This window comes from Hydra viridissima, unplaced genomic scaffold (assembly GCF_058129835.1).
Source record: "Hydra viridissima isolate aposymbiotic clone 2 unplaced genomic scaffold, HvirCarnegie_v1 scaffold_13, whole genome shotgun sequence".
Lineage (NCBI taxonomy): Eukaryota > Metazoa > Cnidaria > Hydrozoa > Anthoathecata > Hydridae > Hydra > Hydra viridissima.
The window spans coordinates 11,135,293-11,154,156 of NW_028324312.1; the positions used below are offsets into that span (position 1 = coordinate 11,135,293).

Genomic DNA, 18,864 nt, shown 5'->3' on the forward strand with positions numbered 1-18,864 from the left:
CGAGCATTTAACGGGCAATATTGTCCGTACTTACCTGTCTATTGAACCTCTACAACTCCAGTATCCTGTGATTATCCATATCTCGCCATTTTTTGGGTGGTATCCTTACAAAATTGGTTAAGAATTTGAATAGTTTGTTCTCGCATAGTTTCAAATTCTTCATTTAAATTTTCGATTACTGAATCATCGATGGAAAGAATTCGAGTAATTTTTTCTCAATCATAAGTCAGCAAATATGCAAGGGTCGTAAATATATTTGTGAAAATGTTTTAGCTAACAAAGATTTTAGTGAGAAATCGAATATCCGTTTCAAGTTGAAAAACTAAAGAATATTTAACTAACATCAATGTAATCGAACTTGTTCTCGTGGCAGTTAGGGTCTCTTTAAACGTTCCAACGACTTGACATCACAAAACCCTTCTGAATACGTCGCAAATATTTTCAAGGTAAATGAGTTTAAGGACTCAGGTGTTATGTTGAAGTAAATAAGCAGGTACTCTATCAGGTGGTTTTCACTAGTTTATGAAATATTTACTGTAAAGTGATATTCAATCGTTAATTACACTGGTCTGCGTCAAAAATGTTCCTAGGGTTCTCTTAGGTGATTCTCAATGAAATTCACCTTCTCAATCCGAATCTAGGATTCAAATTTGTCAATCAGGTCTAGTTTTAAGATACAGACTTAGGGCTCTTTACCGCATATAACAGCTGAGTGTCCATTTTATCACAATTCCCAGGTAACAGTTGTGTATTAACATATCTATAAACAGTATCTTAAGTATATTTAAAAAGTTTTATTTATAATTGTCAATTTTTTTACAGGCTAATATACGAGATAAATAAAATTTATTTCATAAAAATGAATTGAAAATGTAAAAATAGTCCCGACAGATTCTGCAATATACCATAACTACCAGCAATGCACTATAACTACGATAGTAAAGTCCCTTTACAGTGCATAGTTCAGAAAAAGGCTTGGGAATCAAGACAAAAGCCTTGCCCCACATATATAAGCTGCAAAGCCTGTGTCGTAGCCTTAAGGCGCTGGAATGAGGGCACAGCAAACTGTATGCCATTTGGTGTACCGATGGTATGGAGAGAAAGCAAGGACCATACTACAGACTGCTATTTTTGTATGACCAATCTTCAAGGTAAGATTTTTAAAAGAACAATATTTAACTATTCCAAACATAGTTTTTTTTTTATAGTCTAATGAAGTTTGAATTGTTTATAAAAGTTGTGTTGAAATTCAACGAAAATATTCTTTAAATTGTATAGAAAAGTGGATAAAAATCTGAAATAAAATATGTGAATTATTTCAGGTGTCAATAAGAAAAACAAACACAAGGTGGTCTATCTTGATATTCCTTCTGCCAATAAGCCAGTACTACATGGTCCAGGATTTCCAGTTCCTTCTCCACCTGAGAAAGATGAACTTGAAGGGGATATGGAAGGTGTAAAAGTGAAAGACACTGACATATCTGTGACATATGAGCCAACGTCTAGCATGACTTTGCCAAGACCACTCACTCAAAGTTAATTAAATAACTTGACCAAAGATATTGGTCTTTCTAAAGAGAATGCAAAACTTCTTGGTTCCCGTCTTAGTGAGAGCAATCTACTCTTTAAAGAAATTACCTTCCATTGATATAGAAACAGAGAAGAAAAGTTTCAAACTTCTTTGAAGTTGATTCTTCTAGCTCGTTGGCATATTGCAATGATGTAAAAGGCTTAATAGAGGCACTTGGGGCTTTTAATGGGAAATAAATTTTCTAAGTGGGAAATAGATTTTTTCTTTACAGTATTCGGTTACTTTATAAGTTGTTTTTAAGTTTAAAGTTTATAAAGGAGTGAAATTGAGCCTTTTTTCAGTTCACAATCAATTATTGCAATGTATTACATTACTAGAATGAAAATTAGAGATTTCTTGAAAATTACGTTTTTCTTAAAAAAATTAGGTGTGCAGTGTTTCAATAACCTGACCTGATTGAGCAAAATGAATGTCATATTCGGGTTTAGGAGACCAATTTCATTAGGAATTACCTAAAAAACCCCCAGGAACAGAAAATATTTTTTCAAACGCAGCCCTGTGTTATCAATCATGAGTTATCAAGCGTTTGTTATCAATCATAAACTGTAACTTGTTAATTTTTAATCGTTTTTGTTTGAGAAAAAAGAATAAACTTACGATTCTTTGATCAAAGATTGAAGACAAGTTTAGTGAAGTGGAAAATACAAAATATATATCCTTTTATTTTCCATACTCTTTGAAAAGAAAAAAATTTAAAACGTCAATTCGAATCACAAAACATTTTCGACAAAATTATAATTGAAAAAATCTATTGAACTACCCGTAAGCTATTAATATCGCAAGGTTAGAACTATTTTGTTCTAACTCCATGTTTTTCCGAACTGAGAAAATCAAATTCAAAGTTTTAAAATGATCTGCAGACGACTTTTTCAAAAAAACGTAAACAAAACAGATTCATATCAATTTTCCATACTTGCTACCACAATTCAAAAGTAAATAATTCAAAAGATTTAGTGAGCTTGTGTCTGAATTACCACACCCTGATTTGGAGATAGAACAATATATGTGTATTATAAAACATGAATTATCTAAAGTATGCATTTTTTTGCAATAAAATAAAACTTAAAATAAGTTCCAAGAACAGAAGATCCAAAATATATTTCACAGAGAAATGAATTTCAAATATTAAATTCAGCAAGGCAAGCAATCTGATGAATTCATTAAAAACAACAACTTTAATAAGAAGCACATTTAAGAACATAACAAACATAAAACAAATATTTTTGACATTAAGATAAAACGCCATGTCAATGGCAGGCATATTGCTGAACATATTTTGAAGGTCCTTGGCTTTAATCATCTAAGCACACTGGTTCTAGGCAGAAGCCATTGGTACAACTGCCACAGCTGGTGAAGATTGTGGATTGTTAGGAAGATGCTTAATCTTTTCATTTGGTAGACAGAAAAAGGATTTCTCCTTCGAATATCAGCAAGTGGTCGAATTAAATCAAGCGTACTAAATATTTCGAGAAGAGCTAGTGTTCTGCCAACTTTATAAGTATATTGTCAACCTTTTGTATTCTAGAACTGGCCCTTCTGACCAAAGCCTATTGGTAGGGCGGCGCCTTTTGCTATTGGTCTGAACTTGGTCTGACGCGTGGGATCGGGATACAAAAGACCATATATAGATTTGTTTTTGTTTGGTCCTATATGTATAGTGACTTTCTGAAAGAACTACATTCACTAATATGCTATATAAAAGAAAGCTGTCTTCCGAAACGTTATTTCAATGCCTGACGACGATGATGAATGTTTTATAACCATAGCGTTTCATCTAGTTGTGCTGCCGCTTTTAAATTTTTTCCTAATTTTAAACAAAAAATTCATTTGATATTCTCTGTTTGGTTCAGTAACATTTTCTAATAATTAAAAGAAAATATCATTTTTGTGTGTCAGACAATTAAAGCAAATATATGTAAATATATGTAAATATATGTAAATATATGTAAATATATGTAAATATATGTAAATATGTGTAAATATGTGTAAATATATGTAAATATATGTAAATATATGTAAATATATGTAAATATATGTAAATATATGTAAATATATGTAAATATATGTAAATATATGTAAATATATGTAAATTTATGTAAATATATGTAAATATAGGTGAAACTATAATTATGTAAATGCGTAAAATTTTGAATTAAAAATTATTTCAATGCATTTTATTTATAGTGTTCATTGCACAAGTTACTCGTTTTTTTTTTTATTTCATCCATTAAAAAATTATTCGGTTAACATTCAAAATACTTTTTAGTTTCTTATTTTAAAATTAGTTTATTAAAGTTATATTTTTTTGTCGTAAAAAAGTAGGCGCCCACAAAAAAATCCGGTTGCGCGATGAAAAGGCCTGTAAAGAACGCCATGGTAATAACAAGAGAGAAACTTTTAAATACACCAGAAATTAAAGTTAAACCAGATTTTACAGACAAATTAACGAGAGAACAACGAAATATTACAGTAAAATACTACAACATTATTTGCGACTGGATATATTACTACGTAGAAAAAAAAGAGTTTGACAAAGCACCGTTCGGCACTTGGCAAAGCGAGGAACCTTTAACAGAGGAACCTTTAACAGAGGAGAACAATTTAAAAGCGTAATGCTCGCAGTTAATACCAGTTCAATTGTCATTAACGTTGACATGGTTTCTACAGAGTGAGGATCTACAAAGAAAACATGCCAAAGTCTGTAATTCCATGGCAGTCTCAGCTTTCTTTGTTCAGGGAAAACTTTTCTCCTGCAAAGCAAAATTGTGTACAATGTCTTTCATCAAACGTTAACATTCTAGTTCTCTTCTTGGTATAACATCAACATCTTTATCTTCGTAAGGTGTCCAATTACGAGCTACTTTAAGTCTCTCTTTCAAATTTAAAATATCTACAAATGGGAGTTAAAAAAACTTGATAAATAATCGAATTGTTTGTAAACTCTATTTATTATTTTAAGAGCAGTATCAATAGTTGTTGGTTTTCTATTAAAAATACTTTTAAAAAATGGAAAATTTTAATCATAAATATAATCCATAAAGTTGGATTAAAATAATTCGGAACAACATCTTTTTGGAGAATCGAAATGCAAGTGATGACTCCAATGAAAACGTGAAAAATCGGTTATTCTTTTAATAGAATCCTACAAACCAGAGTCAAAGCCTGTTTCAGTGAATGGTTCATTTTCATCTCCTAATCCTGTAAACCCTGTATAAGTTTGTCTTGTAAGTAATTCTTTATTCATATAATTCGTTGGTTTAACTAAATTGTCCCAAAGGTTAACATTCTCTTCAGTCAATGGTTCTTCTTACAAAATAATGTCTCTTCCATTGGCTTTGGATTGAAACTGGATATTTTAACAAATATTTGTTTTAATATTCAGATCTTTTGTCGGAGCACATTGTAAAGCAGTTCAATTAGCGAATTGTTTTTTTTACTAATTGATATCGTATAACAACTTTTGGCTCACTCTGTATAAAATTTGCTTGATGAATCATATAAAAAATGTGCGAAATTACAAGAAGGAATCAGAGGTTTTATTTACCATACAAATAAAAACGAGTTTTTGAAAAAAATTAGTTCTCGTTTATAAAATTTAAAAATAATTCTAAAACAAAAAAAAAAAATAAAAATAAAAGCAAATATATTTCTTCGTTCGAGAATAAAAACTTTTTAAGCTATTTTAGGATGTTATTCTTTGATCTCGAATTTTTAAATTACATCCAGACGCTCAACGTGTCACAAGAAAGTTCTAATTAAAAACTTTATATTAACTTTGTTAAAAATAAAAAAAAACAAGTCTGAATCATACAGCACTGCCTGTATAATTGAAATCTACTTACAGGTTATTAGGGTTGATATTAGGCCAATTAGGGTTGGCACTTGCGTTGAGGAGCTTAATTAGCTTAGTTGAATTGTTTGTGAGTCGAAATATACTTGTTGGTAGACCGTCAATAAAATGCTTTGCCACTATCCCGGAGGCTTTCTACTTCATATTGTTACTAAGAAACGTTAATCATATGTTTCTGATCTTCTTCATAATGTTGGGGCCAACTGCTTTTGTTGACTTTAAAACTATGATTTCAACCAGGACAACTTCAAACTTTTGATTTTTCGAGGAACTTTTTATTTATTCTGCAGTTCGTTGTGTAAATTCAATCTGTTATTGTTACTATTATTTTTTTTTTTTACAACAAAAGGCCTGACGTAAAGCAAGAATAAACGACCTTGCAAAAGAGAGTATTGGCGGATTGTCTGACACTTTTCAATCCATGACTATAAGCTATCTAACTAAAGTGTGATTTTTATTTAGCGCCCAATATCCATCAGAAAATAATATGATTTTTTTATGGTGATAGGTCCAAATAAAAGAACATACTTTAATTGGTACTTTTGTTCCAATTCCTTCATGGTACAAAAATAAAGAGGAATTGTTGCTGTTACAGTTTAAAGTATGCCGAAGCCACTTTCACCGATTTGGCGTTAATAAAATACTACCCGAAATTTGCGGCAGTTGTAAATTCTGCGTGTAATAAATGGTGATTGCTACAATAGTCTCAATCAGCATAAATTTTGTTGAAAACTTTTGTCATAATAATGGAAAACTTCTTTGCTGCTTTCAAATGTACCATCCATTCAGCTATAGTTACAAATCTTTCAACGATTTTTGTTTTAACTAAAAGTTCCTTACAAGTACAGCATGTGCTTGTAAGGAACTGAAACTTGTAAATAAAACTTGTACTTGTAAGTTACTGAAAGTAACTCACAAGTAAAAGTATGTATCAACCTGAGGTTTTCCAAAGGAAAGGGTGAAATCTCTTTTAAAATGTTTTCATAAAAGTCATTGGAAAAAATCTGCTCTGGAAACTTGGAATAAACATATCATGCGTTGTAGTAATATCAGGCTTTACACCAAGAAAACTGTGCTACTTGTTGTTGTAATGCACCATCATTACAGGAGAAAGGAAAATACAAAATAGTGACTTAAAATAAAGGTTTAAAATTAACAGAAACCATTCAGATTAGTTTTGTTACAAAGCAACGTTTGTTCGCATTGACAATAACGGTCCTCGCTTGAAATCGTTACTCAAACTAAAGGAAATTGCCAGTACATCAGTATTCGTTTACCTTTCGTCCTCATCTTATTCTCTGTAGATAAACTGATGTTTAAATTTATTTCATCCGAACTCGTATTATTTGGAGTGTTCATAGCGCTATCAGTGAGGTAAAAAATACAGAATATAAATAGTTATCAAGGCAAAACCCATAGTCACTGGCTGAAGAGATCATTTAAGAAAAGGCCTTTTTTTAAAGGTCAATAGCAAATGGATCTAACAATTATTGCAAGTATTTGTCAGAATAGAAGTCACAAATTTATTTCTTTATGCTTGTTCTAAATACCAGTAATTTTAAGAAATGTCAAGATGATTGAGATTCGAAGTTATGCTGCAAACTTTAACCCATACAGACCACAATCAACGGTATTAATTTGCTGCTGATCTGATAGAAGCAAGACAGTTAAAATATCCTCACTGCAGCAAATTAGGTTTTCCTTTCTCATCTTAGAGCAAACAATCGTAACCTCATTTGATAATTGACTGCAGTTTTCAGTCTCTCCTATTCTATGGAGACTTGTACCTTCTGGCTGATTATTTGGTGTTTTTACATTTGGTGAATTCGTAACCTCATTTGATAACTGACTGCAGTTTTCAGTCTCTCCTATTCTATGGAAACTTGTACCTTCTGGCTGATTATTTGGTGTTTTTGTGTCTGGTGAATATCTTATGTAGCGGCATCCATTTTAAAGCATGACTAAAAGAAAAAGAATTTAAAATTTTACTTAAAATGATTAAGTTTTTTTTAACAAAGTATGAGGTAATTAAAAGAAAAGGACAAGATTGTTTGCAGAAACTCAAATATTTGGCTAAAAATCTGCTTGTGACACACTCTTACTTAGATCAAGTAGACAAGCAAAAAAAACAGTGGCTAAATAAACTTTATTGATGAGGTCATCATGTTGTTGTTGCACATGTCAGCACATGGAAGGCCTGTCCATAATGTGACTGATGATGTCATTAATGGGATCATGGTATTTGACAGTGAGATATATAGGATGACTAGTGCTACTACACTTTTTCCCCTTATTTTTTTGATTGATGATAGAGAACTTAATGCTGATTAAGAATGTTATGATAATATAGACCTCAAAGACATTATATAGTACTCTTGTCGGAAGTTGAAAGTGCAAACATACGACAAATCGCATTTATTTGCCATCTTTAATAAACTAACCTTATGACATGGCTTCTAAAAAGTAAAACTTTGCCAACCTGGGTTTTTGCTTTTAAAAAATGTTGTTTTTGTTAATTATAGATGCTAAAAAATACTTCAAATATAGTCAGACAAGCAAATAAGCTATAAAACATGGTACTCTTGTGAAACATGTGATTATGAATAATTGCTTTAAAACAAAATTTATGACTGTTATTTCAAAAAAAAATTCTTACTAATATTAAAGAAAAAAATTATAAAGACAAACTTCTTTTGTATTATGAACATGGAAATAATTGCAGATGTTTTTAATTAATTTAAGCTGCTATAAAAAAAAACAAAACAGCCAATTTTGATTTATACAATTCTAGGCGTTAAGGTTTATTATGAACAACTTAATAATATATTATTTTCATAACATTGTTATTGTTTTCTAATTTAAAGAAACATTGATGTTACATTGTTAATAAAACTAGTAATATTCGTAAATAACACAATGATAATATTTTATTTCCAAATGGAAAAAGAGAAGGGAAAGGAAGACACTTTATGGCATCTGAACTACCAACTACTTGTGCTGTTCTTTTAAAAAGCTTAACTGATTAAAGAGTTATCAGAAGAGAAAATCTATCCCTCGGACGATTTGGCTGAGGAAACTAAATTGGACGTTGTTAAACTATGACAAAAAGCAAACTCAGACTTTTTATCTCCACTAACTTTTACAGATAAGTCCAATGACCGAAAGATCAAAAAAGTGTATAATGATGTAGGTTAATTGAAGAAACTAAAAAAACTTTCTGCAACATTCCTTTTTATATGACAAGCATAAAAGAAGTAAGTTTTCAGAGGAAACGAAAATATTATAAAAGTTTTACTTGAAAGTACATGTTTGTTCTTTGACGTGTCTTCCGACCTACTTTTTGTAGGTATGTGTGCAAAATTTTTAAACTATTCAGCTATTTAATTATTTTACATCATTGTAAAGAGCTTTCAATTGGTATAACGATGGTGAAAATTTCATAAAAAACTAATGATTCTACTAAAAGTTATGCCCATTTAAGTGACAAAAATTCATTATAAGGAATGCTTAAGAAAACTGCAACCAACTTAAAAAATTAGCGTTCGGCTTACGGTGGTTTTATAATAGAACTTCATTGTTTAGTTTTTAACGCATTACTTTGCCTCGATTATATTTTTATTCAACTAATAACAGAAATTTTGTGTGTGTGTGTTTTTGTGTGTAAATCATGTTTTGAATACTTTTAAAAAATCACCAATATTTTAAATAAAGTTTCATTTTTCTAAAAAAACAATTTTTTAATGAATAAAAAAGTCAAATATACAAAATGTTCATAATCTTGAATTTCCCCCCCCCCCAACCTGTCCAACAGAATAATATTTGGTACCTTTACTGCGTGCAAAAATAGAATATGAGCGTGTCATTATTTTTTAATAAAATTTGGCAGGTACATAGAAAATAGATATAGAAAATTGATTCAAAAGTTAGAAAAAAAACCCATCATCCCTTCAATGTCAATTCACTTCCAGAACAGGAATGAAGTTTTCAATAGCAATGAGATCACTAAAAACGTTAGTAACTGCAAAAAAAACAACAAATTGCAACAAACTTACAACACTTTAAAATATTATCTAAGTCAATATAAAATTCTAAAAAAAAGACGAGAAAAATCCATCCTTACGACACCTACCTCTAGCACGCGGTGAAAAAATGGTCACAGATTTTAACTTTAAAATCGGTGCCGTAAATCGCAGATACGCACATACCTACTTTTTGAACTGCGGTTTGTTAATAGAAAAAACTGTCAAAAGTGCAGCTAATTAAAGAAAATGCAATGTAAGCAAAGACAACCAAGAAACCATTCAGAAACGTGTATCAACAAATAACGACGGCGGTTAATAAATAAAAAGGGGGTGCTAAAAAAAATCGAGGTTTAAAAAAAAAACGAGGTACAAAGCCAAGTCAAGCTATTTGAAAACACTAACCTAAGTAAAGAGAAGAGAAAGACAACGCGGAAAGAGCATGGTTTTGGTTTGTGTTCTGTTCACCGATAAGTTCAATCTTCAAAGTTATCTATATCCAAAACGCTAGTTTCACTTGATTCAAAGCAAATCATAGCATCTATTCAATGCATTTTATAAGCTTTGTGGAGTTTCTTTTTACCAAACGGTCACAAGGCCTCAAAACTGTAAAGAAACTATTGATACTTTTTTGTTTTATTTCTTCAGAGAACGTTTTACGTAAAAAAGCGGAATAACAGTTGAACAAAAAAATTATTGGTCAAAGACACAAAAGCTTTTGTTAAAGTGTATTTTACACTAGTTTGTCTCACAAAAAACAACAGTTTTATCAAAATTTTATCCGAACCTACTGACAGTATCATGATCACTATACTTTAAATGCTGTTTATTTGAATATACCTTTGTAATCGATAAAAACAAAGTATTATCTTTATAAAATATGAATGTTTATATTTACCTTTTATAAAGTGTATGTTCTTATTGAACATGAGGTTCCAAAATATTCCATGATTTTTGAAAATACTGCTCAGAAAATCCTTTTCTTGTTTCACCAACCAAACTTTTCTTATGGAAAAAGTAGGAGATTTCACTAGATTTTCTGTATTTGATTCTAGATTTTCTGATCTTTTTTCGACTTAAAGTGAAGAAACTGGCAACAAAAATCTTTATCCTTTTTTTTTTTTAAAAAAAATGATGGATTTCTTTTAGGCCTCATAAAACTTTAGTTTTCATGTAAAAACACTCAAACAAATTAGCCACGTTCTAAGGTTCGAATTTAAATGTAGGAAACCTCTTCAATTTTGTTTACTTTTTTTTTTTTTTTTTTTTTTTGCGAAATTGGAAGTTTACGCGGTAGAAACAGGAAAAGTATAGCAGATTATCCTAATTTAAGCCTAAATAAGTCTTCAAAGGGGCGTTTGTCACTTGCCTTTTATACAAGTAGGCTGAAGGTCGACCCAGGTTTATATTTATGCTGATATTTTTCTTTTTTCTTTTAAACTTTTATAAGTTTCGAAGTTTTGGGAAAATTTAGAAAAACTTTAGATATGCATCAAATCGTTTATTTGATTTGAATTCAAATACAAAATATGCTATTATGGTTAGTAAAGCTAGAAAGTGTAAAAAGTCGAAACTTTCAAAATGTGACCCTGCCGTTTCTTCCCGTGGAGTCTTCAATTCGAAAACGTTTGCTAGCCAGTCATGTGCTCTGTCATCACAAGGTCTAGGCGATATTGATATTGAAAACGAAGAAGGAAGTGAACGAGAAAAATAAAATCCAATACCATGTTCAGATCCAGATGACCTGACTCCTCATAAAACCGATGCCGAAAAGCGACATAGTAAATTGCCAATATGTTTATTTTCTTTGTTTAGTGCCCGCGAATTTTACACAGGGTGCTACTTGCCTTCAAGGTTTGCTTAAAGTTGCAAAGAATTCCAAACAAATTTTCTACCTGTTTGCCAACTACATGGACCCTTATCACAAAAGTGTGTGAAAATTATTTAAAAATATCATTAGTCAAAAATTGCAATGTAACTGGCTATAGTCTAACTTTGTGCAAGTTCCCAATCCACCGTTAGAATACATACATACATACATACATACATACATACATACATACATACATACATACATACATACATACATACATACATACATACATACATACATACATACATACATACATACATACATACATACATACATACATACATACATACATACATACATACATACATACATACATACATACATACATACATACATACATACATACATACATACATACATACATACATACATACATGTACCTGCAAGTTTTTATATCCTTAAGGTTTTAAGATATAGTGTATTAAAATATACCAAGTGTATTACACAGAACACGAAGCATAAAAATTAGAAAAGATTTAAGTGAATTATTAAATTCATTTCTAAGTAAAGACCAAAAACAAAAAGATAAACAAAGCAACAAGAAAACTAGTTTAACATACTTTCATGTCAAACTTTCAAACTAAAAAATGATTTTTGCTTTGCTTGAAACAACAACAAAATATTTAAAAATCTAAAAGTTCATATGGCAGTTTAAATCTCTTAAACACAGGTCAACAAGCAATCTTAAAAGACTGGCTATGCAAGATTGTTTGTTTGTTACTGATGTTTTTATTTCCTGGTCATTATATAATTTTTTTACCAACGGCAGAAGAGACTCATTTCCCAAAGTTATTACCTCTTTATTAGCTTTTTAACACTTGTTATTTGATTACAACCTAATGATGTCAAGTAAAAATTGCAATTTGATCACATGGTTTCACCCGACAAAAAATCGATTTTAAATCTCAACGTGTCGTTAAATAAGTTCGCACTTTTTAGTCGTGTTAGGGGCGACGCCGATAGTTTGTACTAATGGATAATAGCAGTTATCAAAGTGTACTAGACTGAAAATTACTGAAAAAGTTATGCTTAAAAGATTATTTTGTTTGTTTTTAAAGATACACCCCTTTTTTCAGATAAGACAAAATCCGTCATAACCCATCACGTCATAAAAAGTTGTTATTTTTATTTTTAACAACTTTTTCCTGGTAACGTTCATCTTAGTAAATTATCTGCCAAACAAAGTTATGATCAGAGGAAATGTTTAGTGATGTAACCAAACACTGATTAGAGCCAGGCATGCCTTAAATCACCCGAGTGGAGCTTAAATATCAAAGCAAGCTGGTAAAACAAGAAGTTAACTTCTTTGGCTCCATAACGTTCAGCATAATCTGACATGAGTAACTATTAAGAAACATGCACAGAGTAAGCCGTATTCAATTGCTTGATTTCGAATTCTCTTTAAGGTATCCTTTAAGGTATCATTTTTACCAGCTTTTCAACAAAAAAAGTTTAATGCTACATACTGCATTCAAATCGCATAACTTAAGAACAAAATGCGGTATCTTCTATCCTAACATATACTTGATTGCGAGAGTACAACTACAGGTGAGAACACGCAAGATTTTGAAAAACGAGATTTTGGTCATCTCGCATTTCGAGTTTTGTAACTCGAAAAACAAGATGACCAAAATATTTCGATTTTCGAGTTACAAAATATTTGTAAATTTTGATTGTGTTTGATAACAAAAAACAGAACTGCATTTACTTCAGTTATCTTTTTCCGACGTCAAACGAAGGTCCCATTTACATAACGCAATCACACCCGGAAAAAAAAACTCTTACAAAAGACGAAACTGCGATTGAAGAAGAAACTCCCAAAATTTAAAACTATTTTAAAAAAGATACGTGAAAAGATGATTTGATAAGAAAAGAAACATGAAAAGTTGATTTGATAAGAAAAAAAAGCGGTAACAGCTTGGGCGCGAAAATGTTACGTTCAAAATGTAATCAAAAGTTCGCAAGGACTTTATCGAGAAAATGATTCTTTCAGACAATTTTTTCTCTAAAGAGGGCAAGTATTAAAGTGTTAGCTTTTCATTCGAAATGTTAGTTTTAACATTTTTATTTCGGCCAATAGAAAACTTTTACAAAGTAAAAATATTCTTCCGTCGATAAACTTCGGTTTTGTGCTAAAAATTGTATCGTCGTCTTCTAATGGAATTCGGTAGGTTGGCTAGTGATGGGTCATACATAAAAAACTTAATTAGCAGTCAACTTTTTGTGGTAGTTAATGGCATGACATAATGTACAGAAGGATTCATGTACGTAAAATGCACTTAAAATACGAATTATGAAAAAATAGACTCGCACTTTAAATAGAGAAATAAAATCTTAAAACATAAGTCCTAAAGAAAAAGTCTCAGACCTCCATTTTATCAACAACTTTTTTTTAGAAAAACAAAGTAAATTTTCCAAAAAATTTATTTTGCTTTTATTTTAAATTTTCTTGGAAAACGAGGAAATATCGGTATTTCTAGTTGCAAGCGATATTTTCACAATGCCTTATCCGTTTATAAACATTGTTTGTCGAGAAAAAAAAGCAAACCCTCCAGGTATCTCACGTTTAAAAGGCTACGATCTGAGCGGCTTTTGCTTAAAAAAAAAAATTCTCTTAAAAATAATTTATTATCTTTATTATAATTTATTACAATTTGTTATTTTGTGCTCATCCTGAAATAGAAAAACTACATTCCGATCATTTTTTTTCCTTTTACTGACAATGTAAATGCTGTCAGCAAAAGGATCATAAATCCCCAAAGGTATGCATATTTAGGTCTCGCTAACATTCTACATCAACTCGTTAATATTCTAAATAAACTCGTCAAAAATCTAAAACAAACTCAACTACATTAACATTTAAATGAAAGTAATCAAGCTGCTTCTCATTACGGACTAAAGACAGTTCACGATGTAACCTAATTAACACACCTGACCTAACTTCAGAAACTTGCGATCAGATTTCGTTAAAATGTTTTTACGTTATTATTTCGCACTGAAATAAATTTGGTAGAATGATAAAATATGAAATAGAACAACCGAATTAGACCGCACCATAGTTTGAATAAAATTACAATTTTTCAGTGAGGTTTTCTTTTTTTTCTGAAAAACTCACGAGAAGCATTTATAACCAGAGCTTTTAATCAGAACCATAGCAACCATACCAATATTCAGTTGATCTTTTTTGTGACAAGTTTAATCACAGAGTAAAGAACTTAGATTGCGGGAACGAACGTCTTTACTTTTCCCGCTTTTAAATGCGGGTGTGCAAATAAACAACAAAAAGAACTATATTATTAAGTAATTGGAGAACAGAGTTAGGGGGACGTCCATAAAGTACGTACGCAGTAAAACCTATGATTTTATACCCCCTCCCCAATGTACTCACTTGTGCGCTTTTAACCACCCCTTCCCCTCTGCGTACGTACCCGTTATTTATTAAAAAACATGACCCGACCCCCCGACCCCCACCCCCCCCCCCCCCAAAAAAAAAAAAAAAAAAAGTTTTCAAAACATTAAATACAAAAAAGATTAACATTTTTAGTTAGAGTTTTTTCGTACTTAACTAAAAAAAGGGCAGTTGTAAACATAAGGAAAGAAAAATGATCACGAAAGGAGTCGTGATGCGAGTATTTTATATTTAGCCTTTTATATTTCCACAAATGGTGACAAATAAATTAAATATGTTATGGAAGATAGGCATAAACTTTGCTTCTAATCTTTCATTAGTAATCTCCTCACTGACTTCTTCAATTTCACTTAAATCACTTTCTATTTCAATCTTCATCTTTTGTTTTTTATGTACTTCCTAGCGCCGTTTCATTGCAGCCTCGCTAGGCCAGTATTTATTGCATTTGTCGCAAATTCCTTTTAAAAGCTTTTTTTCCAATTAAGGACAATAAAGATCAAATGGTATAATTTTGTTCTTTAAGCCTTCTGTAGGAATATCTATATCTTGTAGCTAAAGCCTATGCGCCAGAGATGCAAAGTTTGAATGGCTTGATACGTTTTTAAAATATCGAGACAGTTCCATCGCTTTGTAACCATTCTCGCAGTACTCGTAAATGGAAGGAAATGGAATGAAACGTTGGGGTATGGTATTCAGCCAATTTGTTTTAAACGATGAGCAACAAAACTTTTCATGATATTTCACTATTTGCAGACAGCTTTCCCAACTGTTACTGCTCGGAATCAACAAGGTAACCGTCGATGACGGTTTACTTCCAAACTAGGGATAAATCGTCAGCCGTTTTTTGGAAGTTTTCTACCTCTAGTTCTTGATTGATTGTCTTCCCAGAAGAATCAAGGTGATTGCCAAAATAATAATGGGGAAGAACTATTCCAGCCAAATTACGAGAAACAGGTGCCATTCTTCTTTGAATGGGGTTGAAGGCTGAAAGCCCAGCTGCATTCACACCATGAAGCAAAACATCTAAATCCAGCAAGCGGAAGAGATCAACAGCAGTTGCTAACGTTGTAGGGAAACGTGGTGCCTCATCTTGAGCTCCATCAGTCTCCGTTAACATAATTGGCTTACGTCTAACCAACTTGGTTTCAAAAAGCTCCCTAACATCAAAGCAAGCGTAAAAGCATTCGATGTATCGTGTTTCCCACTTCTTATGCGTATAAAAGTGTCTCCACTGTAGGATACATTTCCATTATTGTTAACTTCGCAAATGCCATACACCGATGGGATTAACTTGTGCTGTAGGCCAACGACAAAGTCATGATCCATAAGTTTGACCATGTATTCTATATGCATCAGCAAAGGCGCTTAAAAGCTTGCAGTAGTAAGACCCAACGGTACCCTGGCTTTATCATCATTGGACATGAAAAGCTCAGTTTTTGGTCCAAACAATTTGCAAACTTCAAACATGTCATCAATAAAAGATTTGGCAAACATTCTATCATCATTTCTTTTTCGCAGTGAACTTTCTGGACGTAGTAACTTCACTGGAACTGTGTTTACATGCTTTTTTCCTTTAGAAGTGTTTCCAGGTCGTTGTAAAGACGAAGATACAAACCACTTCTACTCAAAATGAAGCCTATCTTCGTCAGCTCTTTCTGAAGATTATCCAAAGTGGAGGCACTACAAAGACAATCTGTTCTTCGACGGTCGTCTGCTGCTAATGAATTTTGCAAAATTTTTATGATTATTGAAAAAAGCTCTGCTTAATAAATTTCGAGGCGTGGGCGTCCAAGATGGTTTCGCATAAACTGTTTCAAAGCACTTGATAACTCAGGGTTGTTTTGACAAACTGCTTCGATGCCCTCTTTAAGTTTTTGTCTCCTTTTTCTTTATCGTTCCGATTCACGAATCAATCTGAAAACAAAATATTACACAAATCTTTCATTCCATTATAAGACCTTCTATACTTAAGGTTTCCTGGATTCTGTAAACTTTGCAAATCCTCAAATAGAAATTCTTATTGACAATAAAGTTTTGAAAGTTTCTGCCTGTTGAAAAGTTTGGTTTTTTATGGCCAAGACGTCTTTCTATACTCTTAAATAAGCTCTACTTGAGATATCTGTAAACATTTATCTGTCCAAGTTTGTTTTTTCTTTTCTTATGCTTTCTTTAACAGTGTCTAATTGTTTCCTCGTTACAGTAGACAAACCAGAACCACGTACGATTATCAAGGATGAACGCTGTGATTCAAGATCTGAGATTTTCTTCCGACTTTTAACTTGCGCCGTATTTGCTCTTTCATTCTCGTTTGAATTTAAATCTAAATTAGGAAAAAAACCGAAAATGAACTATTATAAATACTTGACATTTATAGAAATTGGATATAGAGAACTTGGTCGAGTTGTCTAATTATGATGAATAAAACTATGCGATTGCGCTATAGTTATACAATGTAGTTTGATAACCAATTCGGTTGAATTTAATATATAGAAAATCTTGAGAGAAAAAGTTTGTAAATTATTACAAAAAGTGGCTTACAAAGTTCAATCCTTTCAGGTTCCGTTGTAGTTGCGTTCGGAAAACTTTGTATTTTATTTGAAGAAGACGGTACTGGATGGATATCTTTTTTCCTTTTGCAAGGCGGTGATAAAGCATTTCCCCAGAATGACATGATTGATCCTTTTGACTTTGTTGCTTTCAATTTTAATTCATTTACTTTTTTTTCATACAAAGACTGATCATATTTTACTATTTTCCACAACTCCTGTGCGTGCTGATACTGCTTTTGTTTTTCAAGTGTTGAATATGCTTTCTTATATAACTCAAGGAGTTGAAGATACTTTTTCTCATTCCCAACAAATTCGTTCGACATATTTGGAAAAAAAAAAAAGTTTTTTTTTTTGTTGCAATTAGAATAATTTATTAATAATAATAATTAATTCTGATTTATTCTAATTTATTAATAATAATAATTAATTCTGAATGTTGTATTCAGTGATTAGAATAAAAAGATAAGAGTTTTTGTTTATTTAAAAGTAAAGGTGACTTTCCACTCATCCGTTTTAGCTACGGGATAGGAGAAGGGATCGGAAAATTAATCACTTGAGCATGCGCAGTGAGTAATTTTCAAATTAAATTACTAACTACGCATGCTCACGTGATTAGTTTTCCCATCCCTTTCCCTTTCCCGTAGCTAAAACAGATGAGTGGAAGCTAACCTTAAACGATTTAATCAAAAGGTTCAGTGTCGTTAAAGGGAAGAACGTAAAAAAATAACTTGATTCAAATTAATCGCAGTTACATTGCGCAATAAAGTGTATTGGTTTCTATTACTATTAAAATTGTTGTTTTTAAAAATAATTGTATTTTTTATAATCAGAAAAAATAAATTTTTAATTTTACAATAATTTGAAGTAGAAGATTGTTTATTAAAAGTTCATAATAAAATATCATTCTTGAATAATAAAAATTTAATTTGTTGTAACGTTTTAATTGTAAAAAATAAAAACCAGGTTGCGTAATAAAAAAAAAAAAAAAACAATTCGGAAAAAATTTGCTTTTAATGTCCAATCGACATTACTGTCCAATCGACGTTACTAAAGAAAAAATTATATATTGAATAACGATTGCTCGCTTTCTATTTTCTTTCAGTGTCAGAAAAAAACAAGATATAGATTTTTTACATTCGAGAAGTTAGTTGCTTTTTGTTAATATACAGATCAAGTTTTAGGAATAATTCTTGAGAAAGATAGTCAAACCGCGTACGTACTAGCTGTCTTGAACATCACCCCTACCCTTGTACGCATTTGTACGTTTTTTGGTAACCCCTCTCCCCCCATACCTGCGTACGTACTTTATGGATGCTCCCTTAGCAAGCTAGATGCGAAAATTGATAATAGATTTTTGCTGGACTTTAAAATGTGATTCATTGCCATGGCTAAAGGAAATGTCTAAAGAAGCTTTTTCTGATTTATTGTCACTTTTAATTTTTTTTTTTTCTTTTTAAAAGTAAAAAATGCAAAAAAAAGCTTTCATATGAGCTGAATGAACTTGGAGGTTTATGAGTTTTTTAAAGCTGTTAAACAAACGTTTAGGATTATAGTAAAAAAAAGGCACATCAAT

The 18,864-nt window shown here is 31.3% G+C and overlaps 1 protein-coding gene and 2 long non-coding RNA genes across 3 annotated transcripts; all 3 read right to left on the minus strand.

Annotated features, from left to right (window-relative positions):
• Positions 1 to 4,076: 4,076 nt before the first annotated feature.
• Positions 4,077 to 5,083, minus strand: LOC149880494 (uncharacterized). The gene is made up of 2 exons (XR_016446332.1): positions 4,742 to 5,083; positions 4,077 to 4,481 (listed from the first exon to the last, which is right to left on the minus strand). It is a non-coding gene; the product is annotated as an uncharacterized LOC149880494 (long non-coding RNA).
• A 1,933-nt stretch (positions 5,084 to 7,016) lies between these two features.
• Positions 7,017 to 10,254, minus strand: LOC149880495 (uncharacterized). The gene is made up of 3 exons (XR_016446096.1): positions 9,647 to 10,254; positions 8,737 to 8,774; positions 7,017 to 7,402 (listed from the first exon to the last, which is right to left on the minus strand). It is a non-coding gene; the product is annotated as an uncharacterized LOC149880495 (long non-coding RNA).
• Positions 10,255 to 16,871: 6,617 nt separating this feature from the next.
• Positions 16,872 to 17,614, minus strand: LOC149880496 (uncharacterized). Its single transcript, XM_090070062.1, has 2 exons — positions 17,281 to 17,614; positions 16,872 to 17,062 (listed from the first exon to the last, which is right to left on the minus strand). Exons 1-2 carry the CDS (start codon positions 17,612 to 17,614, stop codon positions 16,872 to 16,874), a joined length of 525 nt encoding a protein of 174 aa, XP_089926188.1.
• Positions 17,615 to 18,864: the final 1,250 nt, after the last annotated feature.